We start from the raw sequence: 16,350 nt of genomic DNA, 5'->3' as shown, positions 1-16,350 counted from the left end.
GTGTTGGTTCAATCCAAATGGCTCTAAAGAGCCTTTTTTCCCAGCTGGTTTGACTTAACTTTTGTGCTCAGTGCTGTTTGCAGTGGGAGAGGTGCTGGGTTCCTATGCAGGACCAGCAGCACTGTGGTGTCAGTCCCTGTGCCATCCTGTACTCACACCAGTATCATTGTGCTCTGTGTTCCCTTTTCTCAGTTTATGTTACACCTGGAGGATGAGCATGGAGCATTCTTCTTGAAAGCCAGGCGCTCCACACTGGAGAGATTCCACACTGAAGATGTGGGAGAGGACTCTGTTGAAAATGGTAAATTCGTTAACCATGAAGTGCGATGGTGCACAGAGGGAAAACGTGTGTCCTGCTCTTGGCTTCTCTGAGCTGCAGCCAGATGTTGGACACACTTTCTTTCCTTGGGCTCTCTGTCCCCCGAGCTTTTCATGGGGACCTTTTGCAGGGTTTCCTCCTAGCAAGGAGTAGGAAGTTCTTGTGTTCTTCTAGACGTGGTGGGCTGGGTTCTGGGGGACTCTCACTGCCTCAGTGCAGCCTCTGAGGTATTTGCAGCATGTGGCAAGGTCCCAGCCTGAACGGACACAGCCCTTGAGCACACAGGCAGCCAGCAGAAGCCCAAAGTGCTCTTTGGCTCAGCTTTCCATGTGGCTGGAGCTGTCTGGAAGCGATGGAATGAGGGCTGGGCATCAACCTGAGGTTAAGCTGCTTAAGTGGTGATGTGTCTGGAGATGGCAGTCTTGTGAACATAAGAAGAGGGTCGGGAACCACTGCGGGTAGAACAACCTGTGCTCAGAAGGCAGCTGGTTTCAACCTTCTGTTCCTCATATATGGAAATATTTCCTCTGTACAACTGTATCACTTCATTCTGATTTCCATTGCTGTGCAGAGAGCAAGCCCCCAGGGAAGCCTCTCCTGCTTCTGCATCGTGGGCAATCGGCAGAGTTTGATGTCATTTTCAATCCCACCCTGGCTCAACGTGTGGAAGGGAAGATCCGTGTTTTAGTGGGGGACACCTACTCTGACAAGACCCTGATAGAGCTGGTGGGTGAAGGCCACAAGGATGAATTCAGCTTCGACTGTCTAGAGGAAGACCCACAGTTGAGGAATGATAAGAGCAGTTTGAACAAAGACATCATTGATGGTAAGAGAGGAGAGGCTGCCAAGGTGGAACAAGGAAGAAGAAAATATCTGATCATGTGTGTCCTCTCTCTAGGCAGGCCTGGGCTGTCACCCCTGGACATGGAGGCCTGTGGGTGTGGCAGCCATGCATGCAGAGCAGTGTGTGCTGTGCTGCATGGCGCTGGCTCAGGGGTGTGCCAGGGTGTTTCCCTGAAAGTGGTGGGATGGGGAACTGCCTGGGGAGCTCCCTGCCAGAGGGAGGAAGGCTTGGAGCAAGGAAGCATTGAACATACAGGAGTCTGTGCATGTGAGGGGGGTGGGGTGGAACTCCCTGCATGCTGAGATCCCTTGCTTTCCTCCTTAACAGCTGTCAGACTGAACCACATCCAGTTTGGGGACTGTCCTGTTGGGAAGCCCTGCCACAGGATCTTCACCATCACCAACCACACCGGCATGATGTTCATGCGCTTCGAGTGGGAGGCAGACGTCCCATTCCAGTTCTCCCCCAGGGTGAGTGGGGGCTGCTCTGCCTTTCCCCATTGCTCAAGCCCTGCCCTGGCGTTCCTGGGAGCTGGCAGGGAGACCTCACATGCCAGTGCTAGCCCATTCCAGTGCCACACAGGAGATGCACTCCCTGGCTTGGCTGGGCCAAGGCTGCCAGCCTTGCAGAAAAGGCTTCGCGTTATGGGAGGTGGTACCTTCTCTTCATACTTTTGTCTATCAAACTTCACAGAAATCCACACTGAGGTGCAGGTTCCTGGCACAGCTGCTCACCACATCAGTCCCCTTTGCTATATCAGTCCTGCCCTTGGCAGTGCTTCCAGTTTGGTCTTGATTCCCTGATTCTCCCTAGGTGGGACATCTCCACCCTGGCTGCACCAAGGCCATCACAGTGACCTTGAAATCAGATGTCCCAGCCACCTTCAGGAGGCACCTTGTGAAATGTAAGGTGACCAAGATCAAATTTGAGCTGCCACTATGGAATGTTCCGGACTGGGACGACGAAATGCGCACTGTCATGTGGAAGGACATCACCGGGAACCAGGAGCCAGCAGCCCAATGGCCTGAAAAAGAGAAGGTAAGAAGCAAAATGGCAAACAAAGCCACCACAGCTTTTCCAAAAAGAACCACCATAACACCATCACTGCTGGCTGAGCAGCTCCTGCTTCCTCTGGACACTGGACAGCCCTGAGGTTCACCAGCAGGGCATTCTAGGGGAGAGGTGGATGCACATGACCCTCACACAAGAGGGAAAGCCTTTAGACAAGAGACCATTAGCCACACACTATCAGTCTGGGCCACAAGCACAAGTGCTGCAGCCCATGTTGAATGGGAGACAATGTTTTTGATTATCTCATTTTATGGTGTTTGAAATCTCTCCATATGATTTGGTGCCTTTTCACCAACAAGGAGTTAAGTCTGCTGCACTCTGTCTCTTCTTTAGAAGTGGAGACAAATACACTTCTACTGCACCTGCTGGTGAATGCCAAGGTTTGTCTCCATGGATACCAGAGATTTTGGTTGTGGTCTCTGTATTGGGAGGGTTATCTCATCATGGAGTAGCCCAGGCACTGTGTGACCGTATGGAGGAGTCCGGAGAAGGATCATCTCTGGAGACTCTTGCTTTTATTGTCATTATTGCCAAACACACTCAGCTTGGGTGAAGGCTCTTTCCAAGTTTCTGGACCATTTTAAGGCCTCTAAACCATCCTCTTTTCTATCAGAACATCTGCAGTTGGACACTTTCCTAGTGAGATCTTTCACATCCCAAAATGCCCATCCCCAGCTGCCAGCAGTGTGGCTGTTGCTCCACAGGTGACATCTGGAGAGCACTTTCTCCTAAGACAAGAAGAAAAAAGTGCTTCCTAGAAGTCTGCAGTCATGGGGTTCTCCACCCACAGAGCTCCAGCAGGGGAACTTAACCCTAATTTTGAGACCTGCTGGATTTCTAGGGGACCAGGGAAAAAGTCAGTCCCTCTCCAAGGTTGAAGTACAGGGATTGGAACGCCGCTGTAGTCTCCATGGGTACATTAACAGCTGTGCTAGGACTGCTTTGATCAGTGGGCAGAAACAACTACTGCAGCACAACAGTCCCAATTCTGTCATCTTTCCAGGGAAGTAAAAGTGAATGGTCCTTTCTAGTCCCTCTATGAGGCTGATGTTGGAGGCCCAAAGATTCCCTTCTCAGCCTGACTTTCTGGGCTCTGCTCAGCGATTCTTTTCTCCTCTTTTGCAGACAGTGGAGACAGTCCCGGAACCGGCTCACACTGTGCTGAAGAAGAGCGGCCAGGAGGCCGAGCTGTGCCTCAGTGCCTTGGTTGCCTACGCCCAGTTCAAACTGGACACAGTCGTGGTTCAGCTCAAGGACACCTTGCCCTTCCAGACAAGGACAGCCACGTGAGTGCTGAGGCCAGGCAGGGCCCTGCCAGCGGGAGCTGCCTTTGTGGAACTTTGTGCTGGCCGTGGCTGGGGAGACAAAACTCACAACTCGAGCTCCAGGTGCTCAGGAGACAAAACAGCCTCGTTCATTATTCAGAGCTCACTGAAATACCCAATGCAAATCTCCTGGGCTAGACAGCCATTGGCTGAGATCTCTCTCCTGCCCAACTTCCTGGCCAGTGCTGTGCTCACTTCTCAGCTTGGATGGGGCTGGCCAAGGGTCCCCTGTAACTTACCTGGGAACACGTTCAGGCATGAACTAGGCCAGCTGAATTGGATTTGTGTTATGGCCACATTCACTGTGTCCAATCCAGACCAGCTGTACTGTGACAATGCTGTGACACCTTTGCCCAGGGCTGACCCAGTGCCTGCTTCCCAGAACTCCACCCCAGCCAAAACCAGCACAGGCTTGTTCACATGCATGCCAAGCCAAGCAGGAGAGGGTGGTCAGGAGAGGCTCAATGCTGCCATTTTCTGCTGAGAACAGCCACGGGTTTGCTTTCACTGAGTGTCACCTGTCCTCATCTGCTCAAGAATAAGTTTGCAGTCAAAGCAAGACCTAAAGAAAGTCCAAAGTAAGCCCCTTAGCTTCAATGTCCTGGGCACCATGTTGGCCCTTTCCTCTTCAACTTCCAGACTTCGAAATACTTTTCTGGGCCACCCAGGAAGGACAGCAGTCTGAGCATGGCAGGGTTGCCTGGGGAAGAAGATGCTCCTCAGCAGAAAGTGGTAGCAGGAGTCCCTCAGACAATGTTACTGTACTGTTTGCTTTCTATTTATTGGACTTTTTTTTTTAATTCCTCCTTCTTGCTTTTCAGTTTCAGGATGCACAACACAGGGAAGGTGGCCCTGGAATACTTCTGGGAGGAAGCTGCTCCTGCAGATAGTGAAGCAGTGAGGATGCCATATTCAACCTCTCTGATGGGTAAGGGCATTTCACTTGGTAGCTGAGGGCCTGGGGAGAAGACCCTGCCCCTTCACCCCAAAACTTGAATTCCTTTTTCCTCCTTGTCCACACGTTCACTTTCATCAGCATCTTCCCAGCTGCAGCTGGAGAGTTTTCTCCTTGCCCCCTCTGCCTTTCAGCCCCTTTTGTTCTTGCTCTGCCACTTCAGCTCTGCAAAGGAGCTGAGCCAGGCTCTGGGGAGAGCCATGTGCTGGGTCAGGACTGGGAGGGGGGACATCAGGTCATTGCTTTGAGAAGTCTGAGTCTGGGGAGAGCAATGGTGTAACGAGTGAGCTGCCCTGCAGCCACTGTCTGTGTGCAGTTCCCCACTCCAGGGCAGCTGCAAAGTCACTGTCTAAAACCAGCTCCTGCTTTGGCACAGGAGTGTGTGCTGCAGCAGAGACCCTGCTCCCAGAAGCTCTGTTCCCTGCTGGGAACTTGGCCAGAGATGCTCCGAGTGCATCCCAGCTCTCTTCCACCTATGTGCTGCTGCAGGAGGCAGCGTTGCTGGCAACACAGATTTTGTCTTTGAATGGTGTCCTCTTCCTCTCTGCAGGTGGGCTCATCTCTGCTCCTGTTGTAAGGCAGCGCAGAAAGCTGGTGCTTCTTTTCCGGGGGGAGCAGGACCATCCTTTTGAGACGCATCCTTCTGAGCTGCGGCGCCTACAGTGGCTTGCCGAGGAGCAGCAAGATTCCGAGCAGGAACAGCTGCAGGATTCCGAGCAGGAACAGCAAGATTCTGACCAGGAGCAGCTTTCTGAGGAAGAGCAGCTGGATGCCAAGCAGAAGAAGCGTTCCAAGAAGCGGTGCCGCTCCAAGGAATGGAATCTCTCCCCGCAGCGTGCCACTTCCTCCCTGGAAGTCCTCCCAGATGTCACCCATGACCAGTCACTGTTCTCCATCAACCCCAACTTCGGCACCATCGCTCCTGGCCAGAAGAAGACCTTTCATGTGCTCTTCTCCCCAAAGGATGTGGGGAACTTTGAGACCACCATGCTGTGCAGGTGGGAAACATGGACACACTTGCCAACTCACACTTCTGATGGCTATCACTGAATCACAGGGTGGGACAGGGTGGAAGGGACCACAGGAGGTCATCTGGTCCCACTTCCCTACTCAAGCGGGGTCATCCCAGAGCACATGGCACAGAGCAGTGTCCAGAGGGCTCTGCAATAATTCCAGTGAGGGACACTCCACACCCTCTCTGGGCAGCCTGTCACCCGCAAAGGGAAGAAGTTCTTCCTCAGGTTCAGGTGCAATTTCCTGTTCAGGTTCTGCCCGTTGCCTCTTGTGCTATTGCTGGGCATCACCAAGCACAGCCTGGTTCATCCCCTAACACCCTCCCTTCAGTCCCTCTGACCGGGATGGGGAGGTGGGCCTGGAGACAAGCAGTCCCAGAGAGGCAGCAGCTCCCACAGGAGCGCAGAGAGATCATCTGGCCTTGGTAGGGAGACACTCGCAAAAGACACTGTATGAAACATTAAGCTCCTGGAGGGTTGCAAGATCTTGAATGAGAGACCCAGGGACCAGCCAGTCCCTAGCTCTGCTTCTGGCACAGAGCTGCTCACTGCTTGCACAGAGGGAGGATGCAATGCTGTGTGCTCTGCAAGGAGGCAGAAAAGCGTCTGGCTGGAAATGTTTGTCTGGCTAATACCAGTCCCTTTCTCCCCAGCATTCCTAACCTGGAGCAGACTCACAGGACGGTGCAGGTGGTTCTGAAAGGCAGAGCCCGGCAGTGGAAGCGTTTTGAAAAACCGAAATGCTCTGCCTTACAGCAGACAGAGGAAGGCCAGGGACACAAGAAGCAGCTGCACTGGCAACCAACACCACAGTGACAGCATTTGTGTCAGCTGGAGCATCCAGCAGGAGCCAGCAACATCTTGTTTCCTACTGCTGATGGTGTCCCACCCTTTACATGCGACCTCTGCAGCTGCCCTTCCCAGCTCCAGCCATCATCATCTTTTAATTAACTTTGTTAATTAAATAATTGTTTGTTAATTTGTTAAATAACTTAAGTTTCAGTTAACTGTAAATAAACACTTGCTAATAAGTTGTTAACCGTTAGCCATGGTGCCAGAGATCTTTCCTTAAACCCCACTACCCCAGTTCAAACCCCCAAGTTAGTACATTCTGAGGTTCCCCCCAGCTGTCTCCAGTTACTCCGTTCACCTTCTCCTCCCTGGTGTACCCAGAATGGCTCCTGGAGAGCACAAGATGGTGGGGACCGCATGGCCAGGCCCCTCCCTTGTACTTCTCCTCCCCAAAATCCTTTCCTTCTTCCTACTTCCAACCCCTTCTTCCCTGATGCTCCTCCCCCTGTTATCTCTCCTCCTCCAGTTGTCCCTCCCCTTCCTGTCCCCTCGGACCCCTCCTTCTCCACTTGGGCTCCTCCTCCTGAAAAGGTCCCTCCTCTGAGCCCTCCTCTTTCCCCTGCAGCACCGCCAACCCTCTTCTGACTTTCAGATCCCACACCCCTCCTTCTGGTTCCCACACCCCGTGAGCCACAAGTGCCGAGCCCAGGAACCGGAACCCAGAACAGGAGACCCTTCCTCTTGCCACTCCAATTATGTTCAATTATGTGGGAGTGTGCTTCTGGAATGAGAGCCATTCTCATTTCAAAACAAAAGAGAACTCTGCAAAGCCCAGAAAGAGTTTGGAAAGGGAAGCAAATATTTTAAGGGCCTTTTAAAGGCCACCCTCTCCTCCAATCTCTCGGTCCCGTATGACCTCCATGATTTATTTTCGTGCCTCCTTACCCCATCAGAATATCTTGCATGGGAGGGGGCATGGAAGAGGTCATTACAGGCCGAATGTTCTGAGCTATTGCAAAGTTCCGACAGCGCCCTTGATGCCATTGGGAATAAAATAACAACCGAGCACTTGAGCGGCGATGGGGAATGGGCACAGGCGAAGGACCAGGCCCGGGTTTTGCCAAGGCCGGTCCTTGAAAAGATCAAAACAGCTGCAGAGAAAGCGTTCCTCACGTTACCATCCAGAGAACCCCAAGCGAGTTCCACAATCATTCTGCACCAGCATTTTTGAGAAGAGTTGGCCGTCACACTGGGAATTGAAACCATGGCAGGCACCATACAGGGCATGGGGGGAGCTTGTTCTTGTTATCTTTTCTATTTTTAAGAGATGTTGTTAAGAGATACGGAAATTCTGTGCACTGACAGAGCTCTTGTAAGAACTGTAAATTAGTACAACGCCTTCGGGTTTAAATTCAAGCCAGAAGCACCCCTGCTCCCAGAGCAGCAACCCTTCTGTCACTGCTCTCGGACTGCAGCTTCACAAACAGGTGAAACAAACAGACCTCAGCTTAGAAGACCTAAAAGCTAACTTTGTTTTCCTTGAGCAGATTCAGGAGCTACCTGTATTATATATATAAATACTTCACAAGAAAAGAGCAAGAGTGTCAAAAAGGCAAAAGAGCTTGGTAATTTGTAGAAAGTAACTTTGATCAAAAATACAGTGGGTTAATAGAGCAGTCTGAAGATGACATTCACAATTTTCCTGGTGATATTGTGCACTGTACTGTAACAGTGGGTAACAATTAGACATAGCCAATAGGATAACTGGATATTCAATCATTGAATTCTCATTCTTCTGAACACTTCAGCTGTGCTGTAAACTTCAGAGACATTTTTTCAGCAGCTTTCAACAAGTTACTCTGGATTCATCATTCCTGAGACCTAATTGAGTCAAAATGCCAAGTGGGATTATTCTTTCTCAAAGCCTGGAGCCACACAGAGTGAACAAGTACATAAATCATCATGTGCATCCCCATACACCTAACAGTCCAGTCACTAACCAGAGTTTACAAAGGAAAATTCCACATGCACAGTCATTTTTTCACTTTTGCTACAAATTATGTAAAAGAATAAGCTACAAATAGTATCTGAAACCTGTTTAAACTCAGGGATAGTGATGCGGTGCCACAGTCCCAGGCCAGCTCACCACCACCAAGGCACCCTGACAAGTGTGGGGAACAGCTCCTGAATTTCACAGCAGGAGCTGAACCTTCGAGCCGCTGCCCTACAGCACGTTAGAGCTGTCAGCACAAGGAAGAGGGAAAGGACGAGGAGAAGGCTCTCTGAACGGCACCCAGGAACGAGCACATGCTCTGAACGGGTCACGGACAAAGCCACGAGCACTCTGTGCTGGGGATTAAATAGAAAGAGTGGCTACAACCTGTCAACCAATGAGGAGCCAACAGGGCAGGAGCATCAGGCGGGATTAACAGCACAGGGACCAATAAGGATAAGGGGGAGGAGAGAACAGGTCACACGGGCCAATGGGGCCTCGAGGATTGGGGGATTGACAGGGGGGTGGGGCAATCAGGGATTGGCCCAACTGGGCATTGACAGGGAAGGGTCTGGAAGAAGGGGCAGTGACAGGCAGGGAAGGTTTGGGGTAAGGGCTTGGGTCACAATGATAGGCAGCGTAGGGGAGGATACAACTTAGGGGCAATCCAACTTTGGGGGAACACAGGAATATAGGAACAAACCATTAGCTGTACAACCAGAAATTAAGAAACTATTAAAATGAACACATGCTGCAACACGATGGCATTGCAATACTGTCGCTGCCCGCTTGGCCCTTCACGCCCCGGCTAGCTCGTGCCAAGCGGGCAGCGGCAGGAGTGGGGAACCAGGCGAGCACTGTGTGGCTCGACCTGGAACCTCTAGAGCTCCTTTGGGCTTGGGCTCTATAGTGTGCAGGGCGACACGAGGTGCAGTAAAGGGAGAGAGAGTGCTCGGAGTCCTCCAATTTCCCAGGAACAAGTTTATTCCAGCAGGTGCAGGGAGAAGGCGATGAGGGACAGGGCTGGGATCTCGAGGAGAAAGTCCGAGCCGAGACCCTGGGCACCTCTGTGCGCCAGGTTTTAAAGCCCGTGGGCGGCTCATACAACAACCAATGATATGGCAGCAGGGGAGGTGTTGTAGGAAGGGGTTACAATACACAAATCCAATGGTAGGGACTTGGGGGAGGGAGGATAGCTATACAACCAATAGGGCATCGAGTAAGGGATGATGAGCAGGGAAGGAACCAGAACAAAAGGTGTGGTGTACATAGATTGATAGGGCTTGGGGGTAGGACCAAAGTGATGGATGGGGAACAATCTGGAAAGAGGGGAGAGGTTTACAATGACAGGCAACTGGGAACAAACTATATATGGGATAGTGGGGGAGGTAACTGGGTCAAACCAACTCTAAGCTCAACGAAGGTGAACAAACATACTTAATGAAGATAAACTAACAGGCGGCAACATCTCCCCCTTTCTTTTTTAGAAAGAGGAGGTTGCATCGGCAGGAGGTGCAGAGGGTTCAACAAACCAGTCTTGGGGTACGGGAGAAGGAGGAGGTGAAGAGGGAGGAGAAGGAGCGCTAACAAAATTGACTTGAGGGGAGGGGGATACAAGATGTAAAACCGATTGAACTAAACATCTCTTTAAAACTGCAAACGCTATTAAAACGATGAAAACGATGAAAACAATCCATAAAACAGTCTTTAAAATGGACGAGAGCCATCCGGAGACCCCCCATCCCGAAAAAAGACTGGTGACCCAGTCATTAGTCTCTGGGCCACCAGCATCATCAGGAGCGCAGTGGTTGGCGCAACGATCGGGGTGGTCATCTTTCCGATGGCTCTTTCTGAAAACAAAACATACGAAAAGCATAGCTTTAACTGAAAAAGGTAGGTTGACGTAACAAAAAGGGGCTTGGGTTGTTTCCTCCTCCTCCTCGGGATGGGGGATGGCTCATCCGGACACGACGTCATTGACATCCTCGACCCTATCTGGTGGCCTGCTTGGATGTCTGGGGACGTAAGGTTTCACCCATCTTTGTGGGATCCACCTTAGTCCCTGGGGCGAGGATATGCAAGCGTACCCCCGCCCCCAGGTCACCAGATCAAAAGGACCCAAGATCTTCTGGGTCTCAGGGTCCCGGACCAGCACTGGAGGGCGCTGCTGCAACTGGTAGTTCTTGTTGGTCTTGAAATACCGGGCCACTGGAGGGCTAGGGTCCTGTTCGGAACAATTGAGAAAATTTAGCGTGTAAAGGGCTTTGCACAACCGCTCTTGTGGCGTGCAGCCCTTCACAGTCTCCCTTTGATGAGAAAGGACACGCTTGAGCGACTGATGGGCTCGCTCAACGATCGCTTGGCCGGTGGGGGAGTGTGGGATGCCTCTCTTATGTTCCACTCCCCACTCCTGCAGGAATTCCTCCAGTTTCCTGGAGGTGTATGCTGGGCCATTGTCTGTTTTTATTTCTTTGGGGACCCCCAGTACAGAGAAAGCCTGCATTAGGTGCTTACAGACATGCTCGGCTTTCTCTCCTGTGTGGGCAGAAGCAAAGACAGCACCTGAGAAGGTATCGATGGAAAGGTGTACGAACCGAAACCTGCCAAACTCAGGGACGTGTGTTACGTCCATCTGCCACACTTCGCAGCTCCCCAGACCTCGAGGGTTGACCCCCGATCCCAAGGAGGGCATTGCGGTGGATTGGCAATGTGGGCATGTGGCCACAATGGCTCTGGCTTGATCTCGCCGCAGGTGGAATTGGCGGACCAGACCAGGCACATTTTGATGGAACATCTGATGGCTCAGCTTAGCTTGTTGGAACAGATCTGGGAGCTGAGCCATGGAAACAGGGGCAGCGAGGGAATCAGCTACCTGGTTTCCCTCGGCTACCGGGCCAGGGAGATCCGTATGTGACCTTACATGCATTACAAAAAATGGTTGCTTTCTGTGGGAAACAGCATATATTAGCTTAGAAAGCAACTCAAACAATTTCGGGTTTGAGACCTCCTTCAGAGCAGCGTGCTCTGCTCTGGCAACTACCCCTGCAACATAGGCCGAATCAGTGATTAAATTGAAAGGTTCAGGAAACCTCTCAAAGGCTCTGACGACTGCATCCAACTCAGCAACTTGTGGAGACCCTTCCACATATTGAATATCTGCTTCCCACTGCTGAGTTTCGGGATCTCGCCAAGTCACTACAGACTTGTGAGATGCCCCGGATGCGTCTGTGAACACAGTCAAAGCTTTGAGGGGCTTTCTGCTCCGCATTTCTTTTGGAATCGGTTCAAATTTAGAATTGAAAAATTTGTGGGCAGGGGCATGGACCAAAACTTGGCCTTCAAAACTATCTAAAGCAATCTGGAGTGTCTCATTCTCCCGAAGTAGTTGATTAAACATTTCTTTTGTCAGCCTATCTGGAGACGCTTTGTCCCGAGACAAGCTGACTGGTACTCGAACGCATGCAAAATCACATCCAGCCATCTCCCGAAGCCGAGCTCGAGCTCTCCCGATGAGCTGAGCCATCAGCTCCTGTGGCCGGATGATACTTTTGGACCTTTGATGGCTCAAGAAAACCCACTCTATGATTAAGAGGGGATCCTTAGAGCCCTGGTCCCACTGAAAAATCAGCCCACTGAGGTGTGGCATTCTCCCGAGTATGATGAATTCAAAAGGCAGGGTCGGTTCGTACCGATGTGCTTGCCTTTCGACAAGCGCATCCTCCACTTTCTCTAGGGCTTTCCTCGCCTCTGGGGTCAGAGTCCTGGGAGAACTCAGCTCTTTCTCCCCCTTCAAAAGTGTGAAGAGGGGGGCTAGGTCTTCCGTGGAAAGGCCCAGCCAAGGCCTGACCCAGTTTAAGGTCCCACACAGCGAGTGAAGGTCCACTGTTTATTAAAGATTGCTGTTTATTGCCAATTTTTGAGGCACAACAGTCCTCTCAGCAATCCGCAGACCCAGATACTTCCAGGGTGGCATCTGTTGAACTTTATCCTCCTGGAGTTGAAAACCTGCGGATGTTAAAACTTTAACCACTCGGTCAAGAGAGCGTGTGAGTAAATCGTCATGGGGGGCGCACACTAGGACATCATCTAGTGATGGATGATGACCTCCCCCATTTCGGCACGTACAGGAGACAGCAATGAGGAGACATACCACTGGCAGATAGTCAGCGAGTTTTTCATGCCCTGGGGCAATACCCGCCAGTGGAACCTCCTCATTGGGGCTTCTCGGTTAAGGGTAGGCACCGAGAAGGCAAACCGTGGGGCATCTTCAGGGTGTAGAGGAATTTGGAAGAAGCAATCTTTGATGTCAACTACTGCCAATTGCCAATTTCGAGGGAGCATGGTTGGGGAAGGCATCCCTGGTTGAAGAGGTCCCATGTCTACAATGATCTTGTTGATTTCACGAAGATCGTGAAGGAGCCGCCACTTGTCTTTCCCCGGCTTACGGATTACAAATACCGGGGAGTTCCAAGGGCTGGTGGTCTCGACTATATTACCCTTCGCTAACTGCTCCTCCACGAGTTCGTTGAGCGCCTTCAATTTATCTTTCCTGAGCGGCCACTGATCAATCCAGACCGCTTTGTTAGTGGTCCAATCTAACTTCTGGAAAGGGCGCTCCACAGTGGCCGCTTCTAAAAATCCCGAGGGGTTTTCGGGATTTCAATCTTCACCCCCCACTGAGACATGAGATCCCTCCCCCACAAGGGAACCTGATAATCCGCAACGAATGGGCGTAAGTTTGCCAATTGCCCATCCGGCCCCGCAATTTGTACCACACTCTTTGAAATGCGAGCCAATTGGGTACCCTCTATACCCTGTATCTTCCCTGCCACGGGTTGCAACTCCCAATGTGACGGCCATCTCCTTTCGGGGATGATCGTCACATCCGCTCCTGTGTCAAGCAGACCTTTCATCTGTAAGGATTCTGCACCCTGCTTGACGCTGCAGTCTATGATGAGTTTATCCTCACCCACTACTTCTGCCCAGTAGACGCCTGGTGCGTGGTCGTCTACTGGGATACCCTCGGGAATGGGGATAAACTGGGCGATGATCTGGCCTTTAGGGAGGAAGTATGGTGGGTGAGTGCAGCGCGCCAGGAGAATGAGGTTCTCCGGACCACCTGGGAAGGTGATCGGAGAAATCTCAATCTCCGGGGGTGTGTGCTTGGTGTCCCCGATGGCAATATACTTACAGTCGTGTCCATTCCCTGGCTGGTTCTCCTCCAGTGGGTCCACAGCTACCACCGTCCAGTGCTGGGACCGGAAGAGGATGTCTTTGACGGTGATAAGGTGTCGCGTCCGGTAAATTTGCCACGTCCGATGATTCTTTCCCCCCACCTCCGCGATACCTGCCCCATTTTTTGCATCGCGCGGGGCAGGTTCGCGCCGCGCTCTCAGTTTTTTTGTTTTTTATTAGCTGTTCCCTCCAGTACCCTCTCCCCAGATCCATTTCCCACGAGCCCCTGGCGTGGGTGGGCGGTGGGACAGTCCCTCGCCATGTGACCCAGTTGTCCACATCGGTAACACTGAGTAGTTCTTGCTGGTGGAAGGATGAACTGGCCCGACGGGTGTTGGGTCACTGCCGCTGTTGGTGTTCTCCTGGCCGCCTGTGGTGGTGGTGGTACCCTGGACGCCCCCACTAACGGAACTTTCTTCTCACATGCATCAATGAGGACGTCCAAGGTTGGCGGTGGATACATGGGCAAACTAAATATAACCTGTTTGCAGATGTCATTACAGTTCGCCTTAGCCATTTCTAAGACAAGCTGCTCTTGTAGCTCAGGTTTATCAACTTGTCTTTCTATTTGCTCCTGTAAACGGTTAATAAACACGGTAAATGGCTCATCGGGGAACTGTTTAATATTTGAGAAGTTGGCCAGGGGTTCCCCCCCTGGCAGGATGTTAAATACCTTCTCTGCGGCCTCCGTGATCTTAGCTAAGACAGGCCGTGGTAAAACCCTTGCCTGTTCTTCCGGCTTCCCCCAATTCCCTTCACCGCACAAGTGATCTATCGAGAGGGGGTTTTCATCCGCGTCAACCGCGGACTCCTCGCTGCGCAACAGCTCAGGAAGGATGGCCTCTAACGACTTCTTCCACCTCAGTTTCCACAGCCTATAATCAGCTGGGGAAAGGAGGCAGGCAAACAACTCTTTTAAGTCGTGGGGGACCATCTCGTTCGCGGAGAAGGTGGCTTTTAATAAACCCTTAAAGTATTCACTTCTCCTGCCGAACTCTTTCTGGGCTTTGCACAGCTCCCTCTTTGTCTGGAAGGAGAAGGGTTCCCATTCTCGGTACCTCCCTCCCCTTCCTCTAAAACTGACCGGTGCGGCAAAGGGAATCACTACCTGTTCCGGGTTCTGGTCCTCAGGCCTGTCACTTCCTGTCCCCGAAGCGTGGGAACCGGATGGGACAGTGTGGGAGCTGGGAGGAGGGGCGTGGGAACCGGGAGGAGGGGCGTGGGAACCAGAAGCCGGAAGAGGCGGGGCTGGAGGACCGACTGAGGAGGAAGGCTGAAGGGAGGAGCAGCGGCCGGAAGGGGTGGGGTTTTGGGAGGTCACACTTTGGAGACACGCCCCTGAGGAGGAGGAACCACCCAAGGGGAGGTGGGAGGAGTCAGGGTAGGATGGAAGGGAGGGGCTAGAGAGGAAAGGGTTGGTCATTGAGGGAAGAAAGGGGTTCTTGGAAGAAGGAGCACAAGGGGGGGGTCCGACCATGCGGTCCCCACCATCTTGTGCCCTTTGGAGGCCATTTTGAGGGTTAGGAAAGGGGTCAGGGGATATAGGGGAGCATTGAAAACTGGGGGAAACTGAGGCACGGGGGTTAGAAGAGGAATCAGGGAACATGGAGGAGCCTTGGAGACTGGGGGAAACTGAGACATGGGGGTCTGAGGGTAAAAACTGGGGACTCGTAACCTGGGAAACGTTTAACTGAGGGTTGCTAACTGGGGAAACTGAGGAATGGGAAGACACTCTGGCAGCTTGGCCAGGGCTGCCAGGGCAAGGGTTCTGGGAGAGACGTGGGGAGCCAGGGATCCTGTTACCCTTGGGGGATCCCTGAACAGGACAACTTGCCCTGCAGGTCGCTCTGCAGGTCTCCCTTAACTCGGGATCAGGGGGAGAGGAACATGGGGATAGGGAAACTGGGGAAACTGGGGAGTTTTGTGGCGGCTGCTTCTGCATTTTCTTTTCCTCTATTACAGCAGACCGAATTAAAATAAATAATGTTACAAATTTTTCAACCGAATTATCACCTCCATTAACTATCTCCGTTAATTTTGATCCAACTGCATTCCAGAATTCTACAGAATTTGCTTTGTCTGGGGTCACATTTGGGAAATGCAGGAACAGCCATCTCACAAACCTCTTTACCCTCCCACGAGAAAACTTCTTATTCCCCCCCTCAAGGGTACCCACAACTTGGTAAAAGACTCTCTTTTGCTGTGCCGAAAGACGTGCTCCCATCTTGTCAGCCCTGGCACAGCAATCCCACCGCCCCCTGCAACCAAACGACAAATCAACGAAATAAAAACACGGGTCCGGACCGGGCTACACACACACACTCCCCCCCGAGGGAGTTTTCACACACTGGGCGCCCCCTCGTCCCACACACAGGGACCACTCACCCAAGTCCGGACGACTGTTGCAGGCGACATCCACACCTCCCGAGGCGACCGTCTGCACGTCTGACGGCTGCCGCCTCGACCTCTGGGAGCGCAACTCGGCAAAAACGAGTCTGCTACTACGAGAGCAGCTGCCGCTCACGGTCTCTGTGAAATCCACTGGAATTTGTAGATCCACCAACCTCTCCAGGGGTCTCCACGCCTCGCGAGAGGCCCCACGTTGGGCGCCAGCTGTCGCTGCCCGCTCGGCCCTTCACGCCCCTGCTAGCTTGTGCCAAGCGTCGGCGGCAAGAGTGGGGAACCAGGCGAGCACTGTGTGGCTCGACCTGGAACCTCTAGAGCTCCTTTGGGCTCGGGCTCTATAGTATGCAGGGCGACATGAGGTGCAGTAAAGGGAGAGAGAGTGCTCAGAGTCCTCCAA

At 52.3% G+C, this 16,350-nt stretch overlaps 1 protein-coding gene across 1 annotated transcript in view; it reads left to right on the top strand.

The window, feature by feature from the left end:
- Positions 1-6,572, top strand: part of LOC111944238 (axonemal central pair apparatus protein HYDIN-like) — a 56,889-nt gene extending 50,317 nt beyond the window's left edge. Inside the window, exons 52-59 of the mRNA XM_086847702.1 lie at positions 193-301; positions 891-1,145; positions 1,491-1,633; positions 1,977-2,201; positions 3,360-3,520; positions 4,381-4,487; positions 5,065-5,512; positions 6,181-6,572. Of these exons, the coding sequence (XP_086703828.1) occupies positions 193-301; positions 891-1,145; positions 1,491-1,633; positions 1,977-2,201; positions 3,360-3,520; positions 4,381-4,487; positions 5,065-5,512; positions 6,181-6,343 (1,611 nt within the window). The 3' untranslated portion in view covers positions 6,344-6,572. The remainder of the gene's footprint in view (positions 1-192; positions 302-890; positions 1,146-1,490; positions 1,634-1,976; positions 2,202-3,359; positions 3,521-4,380; positions 4,488-5,064; positions 5,513-6,180) is intronic.
- Positions 6,573-16,350: the final 9,778 nt, after the last annotated feature.

Source organism: Cyanistes caeruleus, chromosome 12 (genome assembly GCF_971803275.1).
Source record: "Cyanistes caeruleus chromosome 12, bCyaCae1.hap1.1, whole genome shotgun sequence".
In the NCBI taxonomy this organism is placed as follows: domain Eukaryota; kingdom Metazoa; phylum Chordata; class Aves; order Passeriformes; family Paridae; genus Cyanistes; species Cyanistes caeruleus.
Note: the sequence above shows the minus strand (reverse complement) of the source record. Positions and strands in the feature narration are given on the sequence as shown.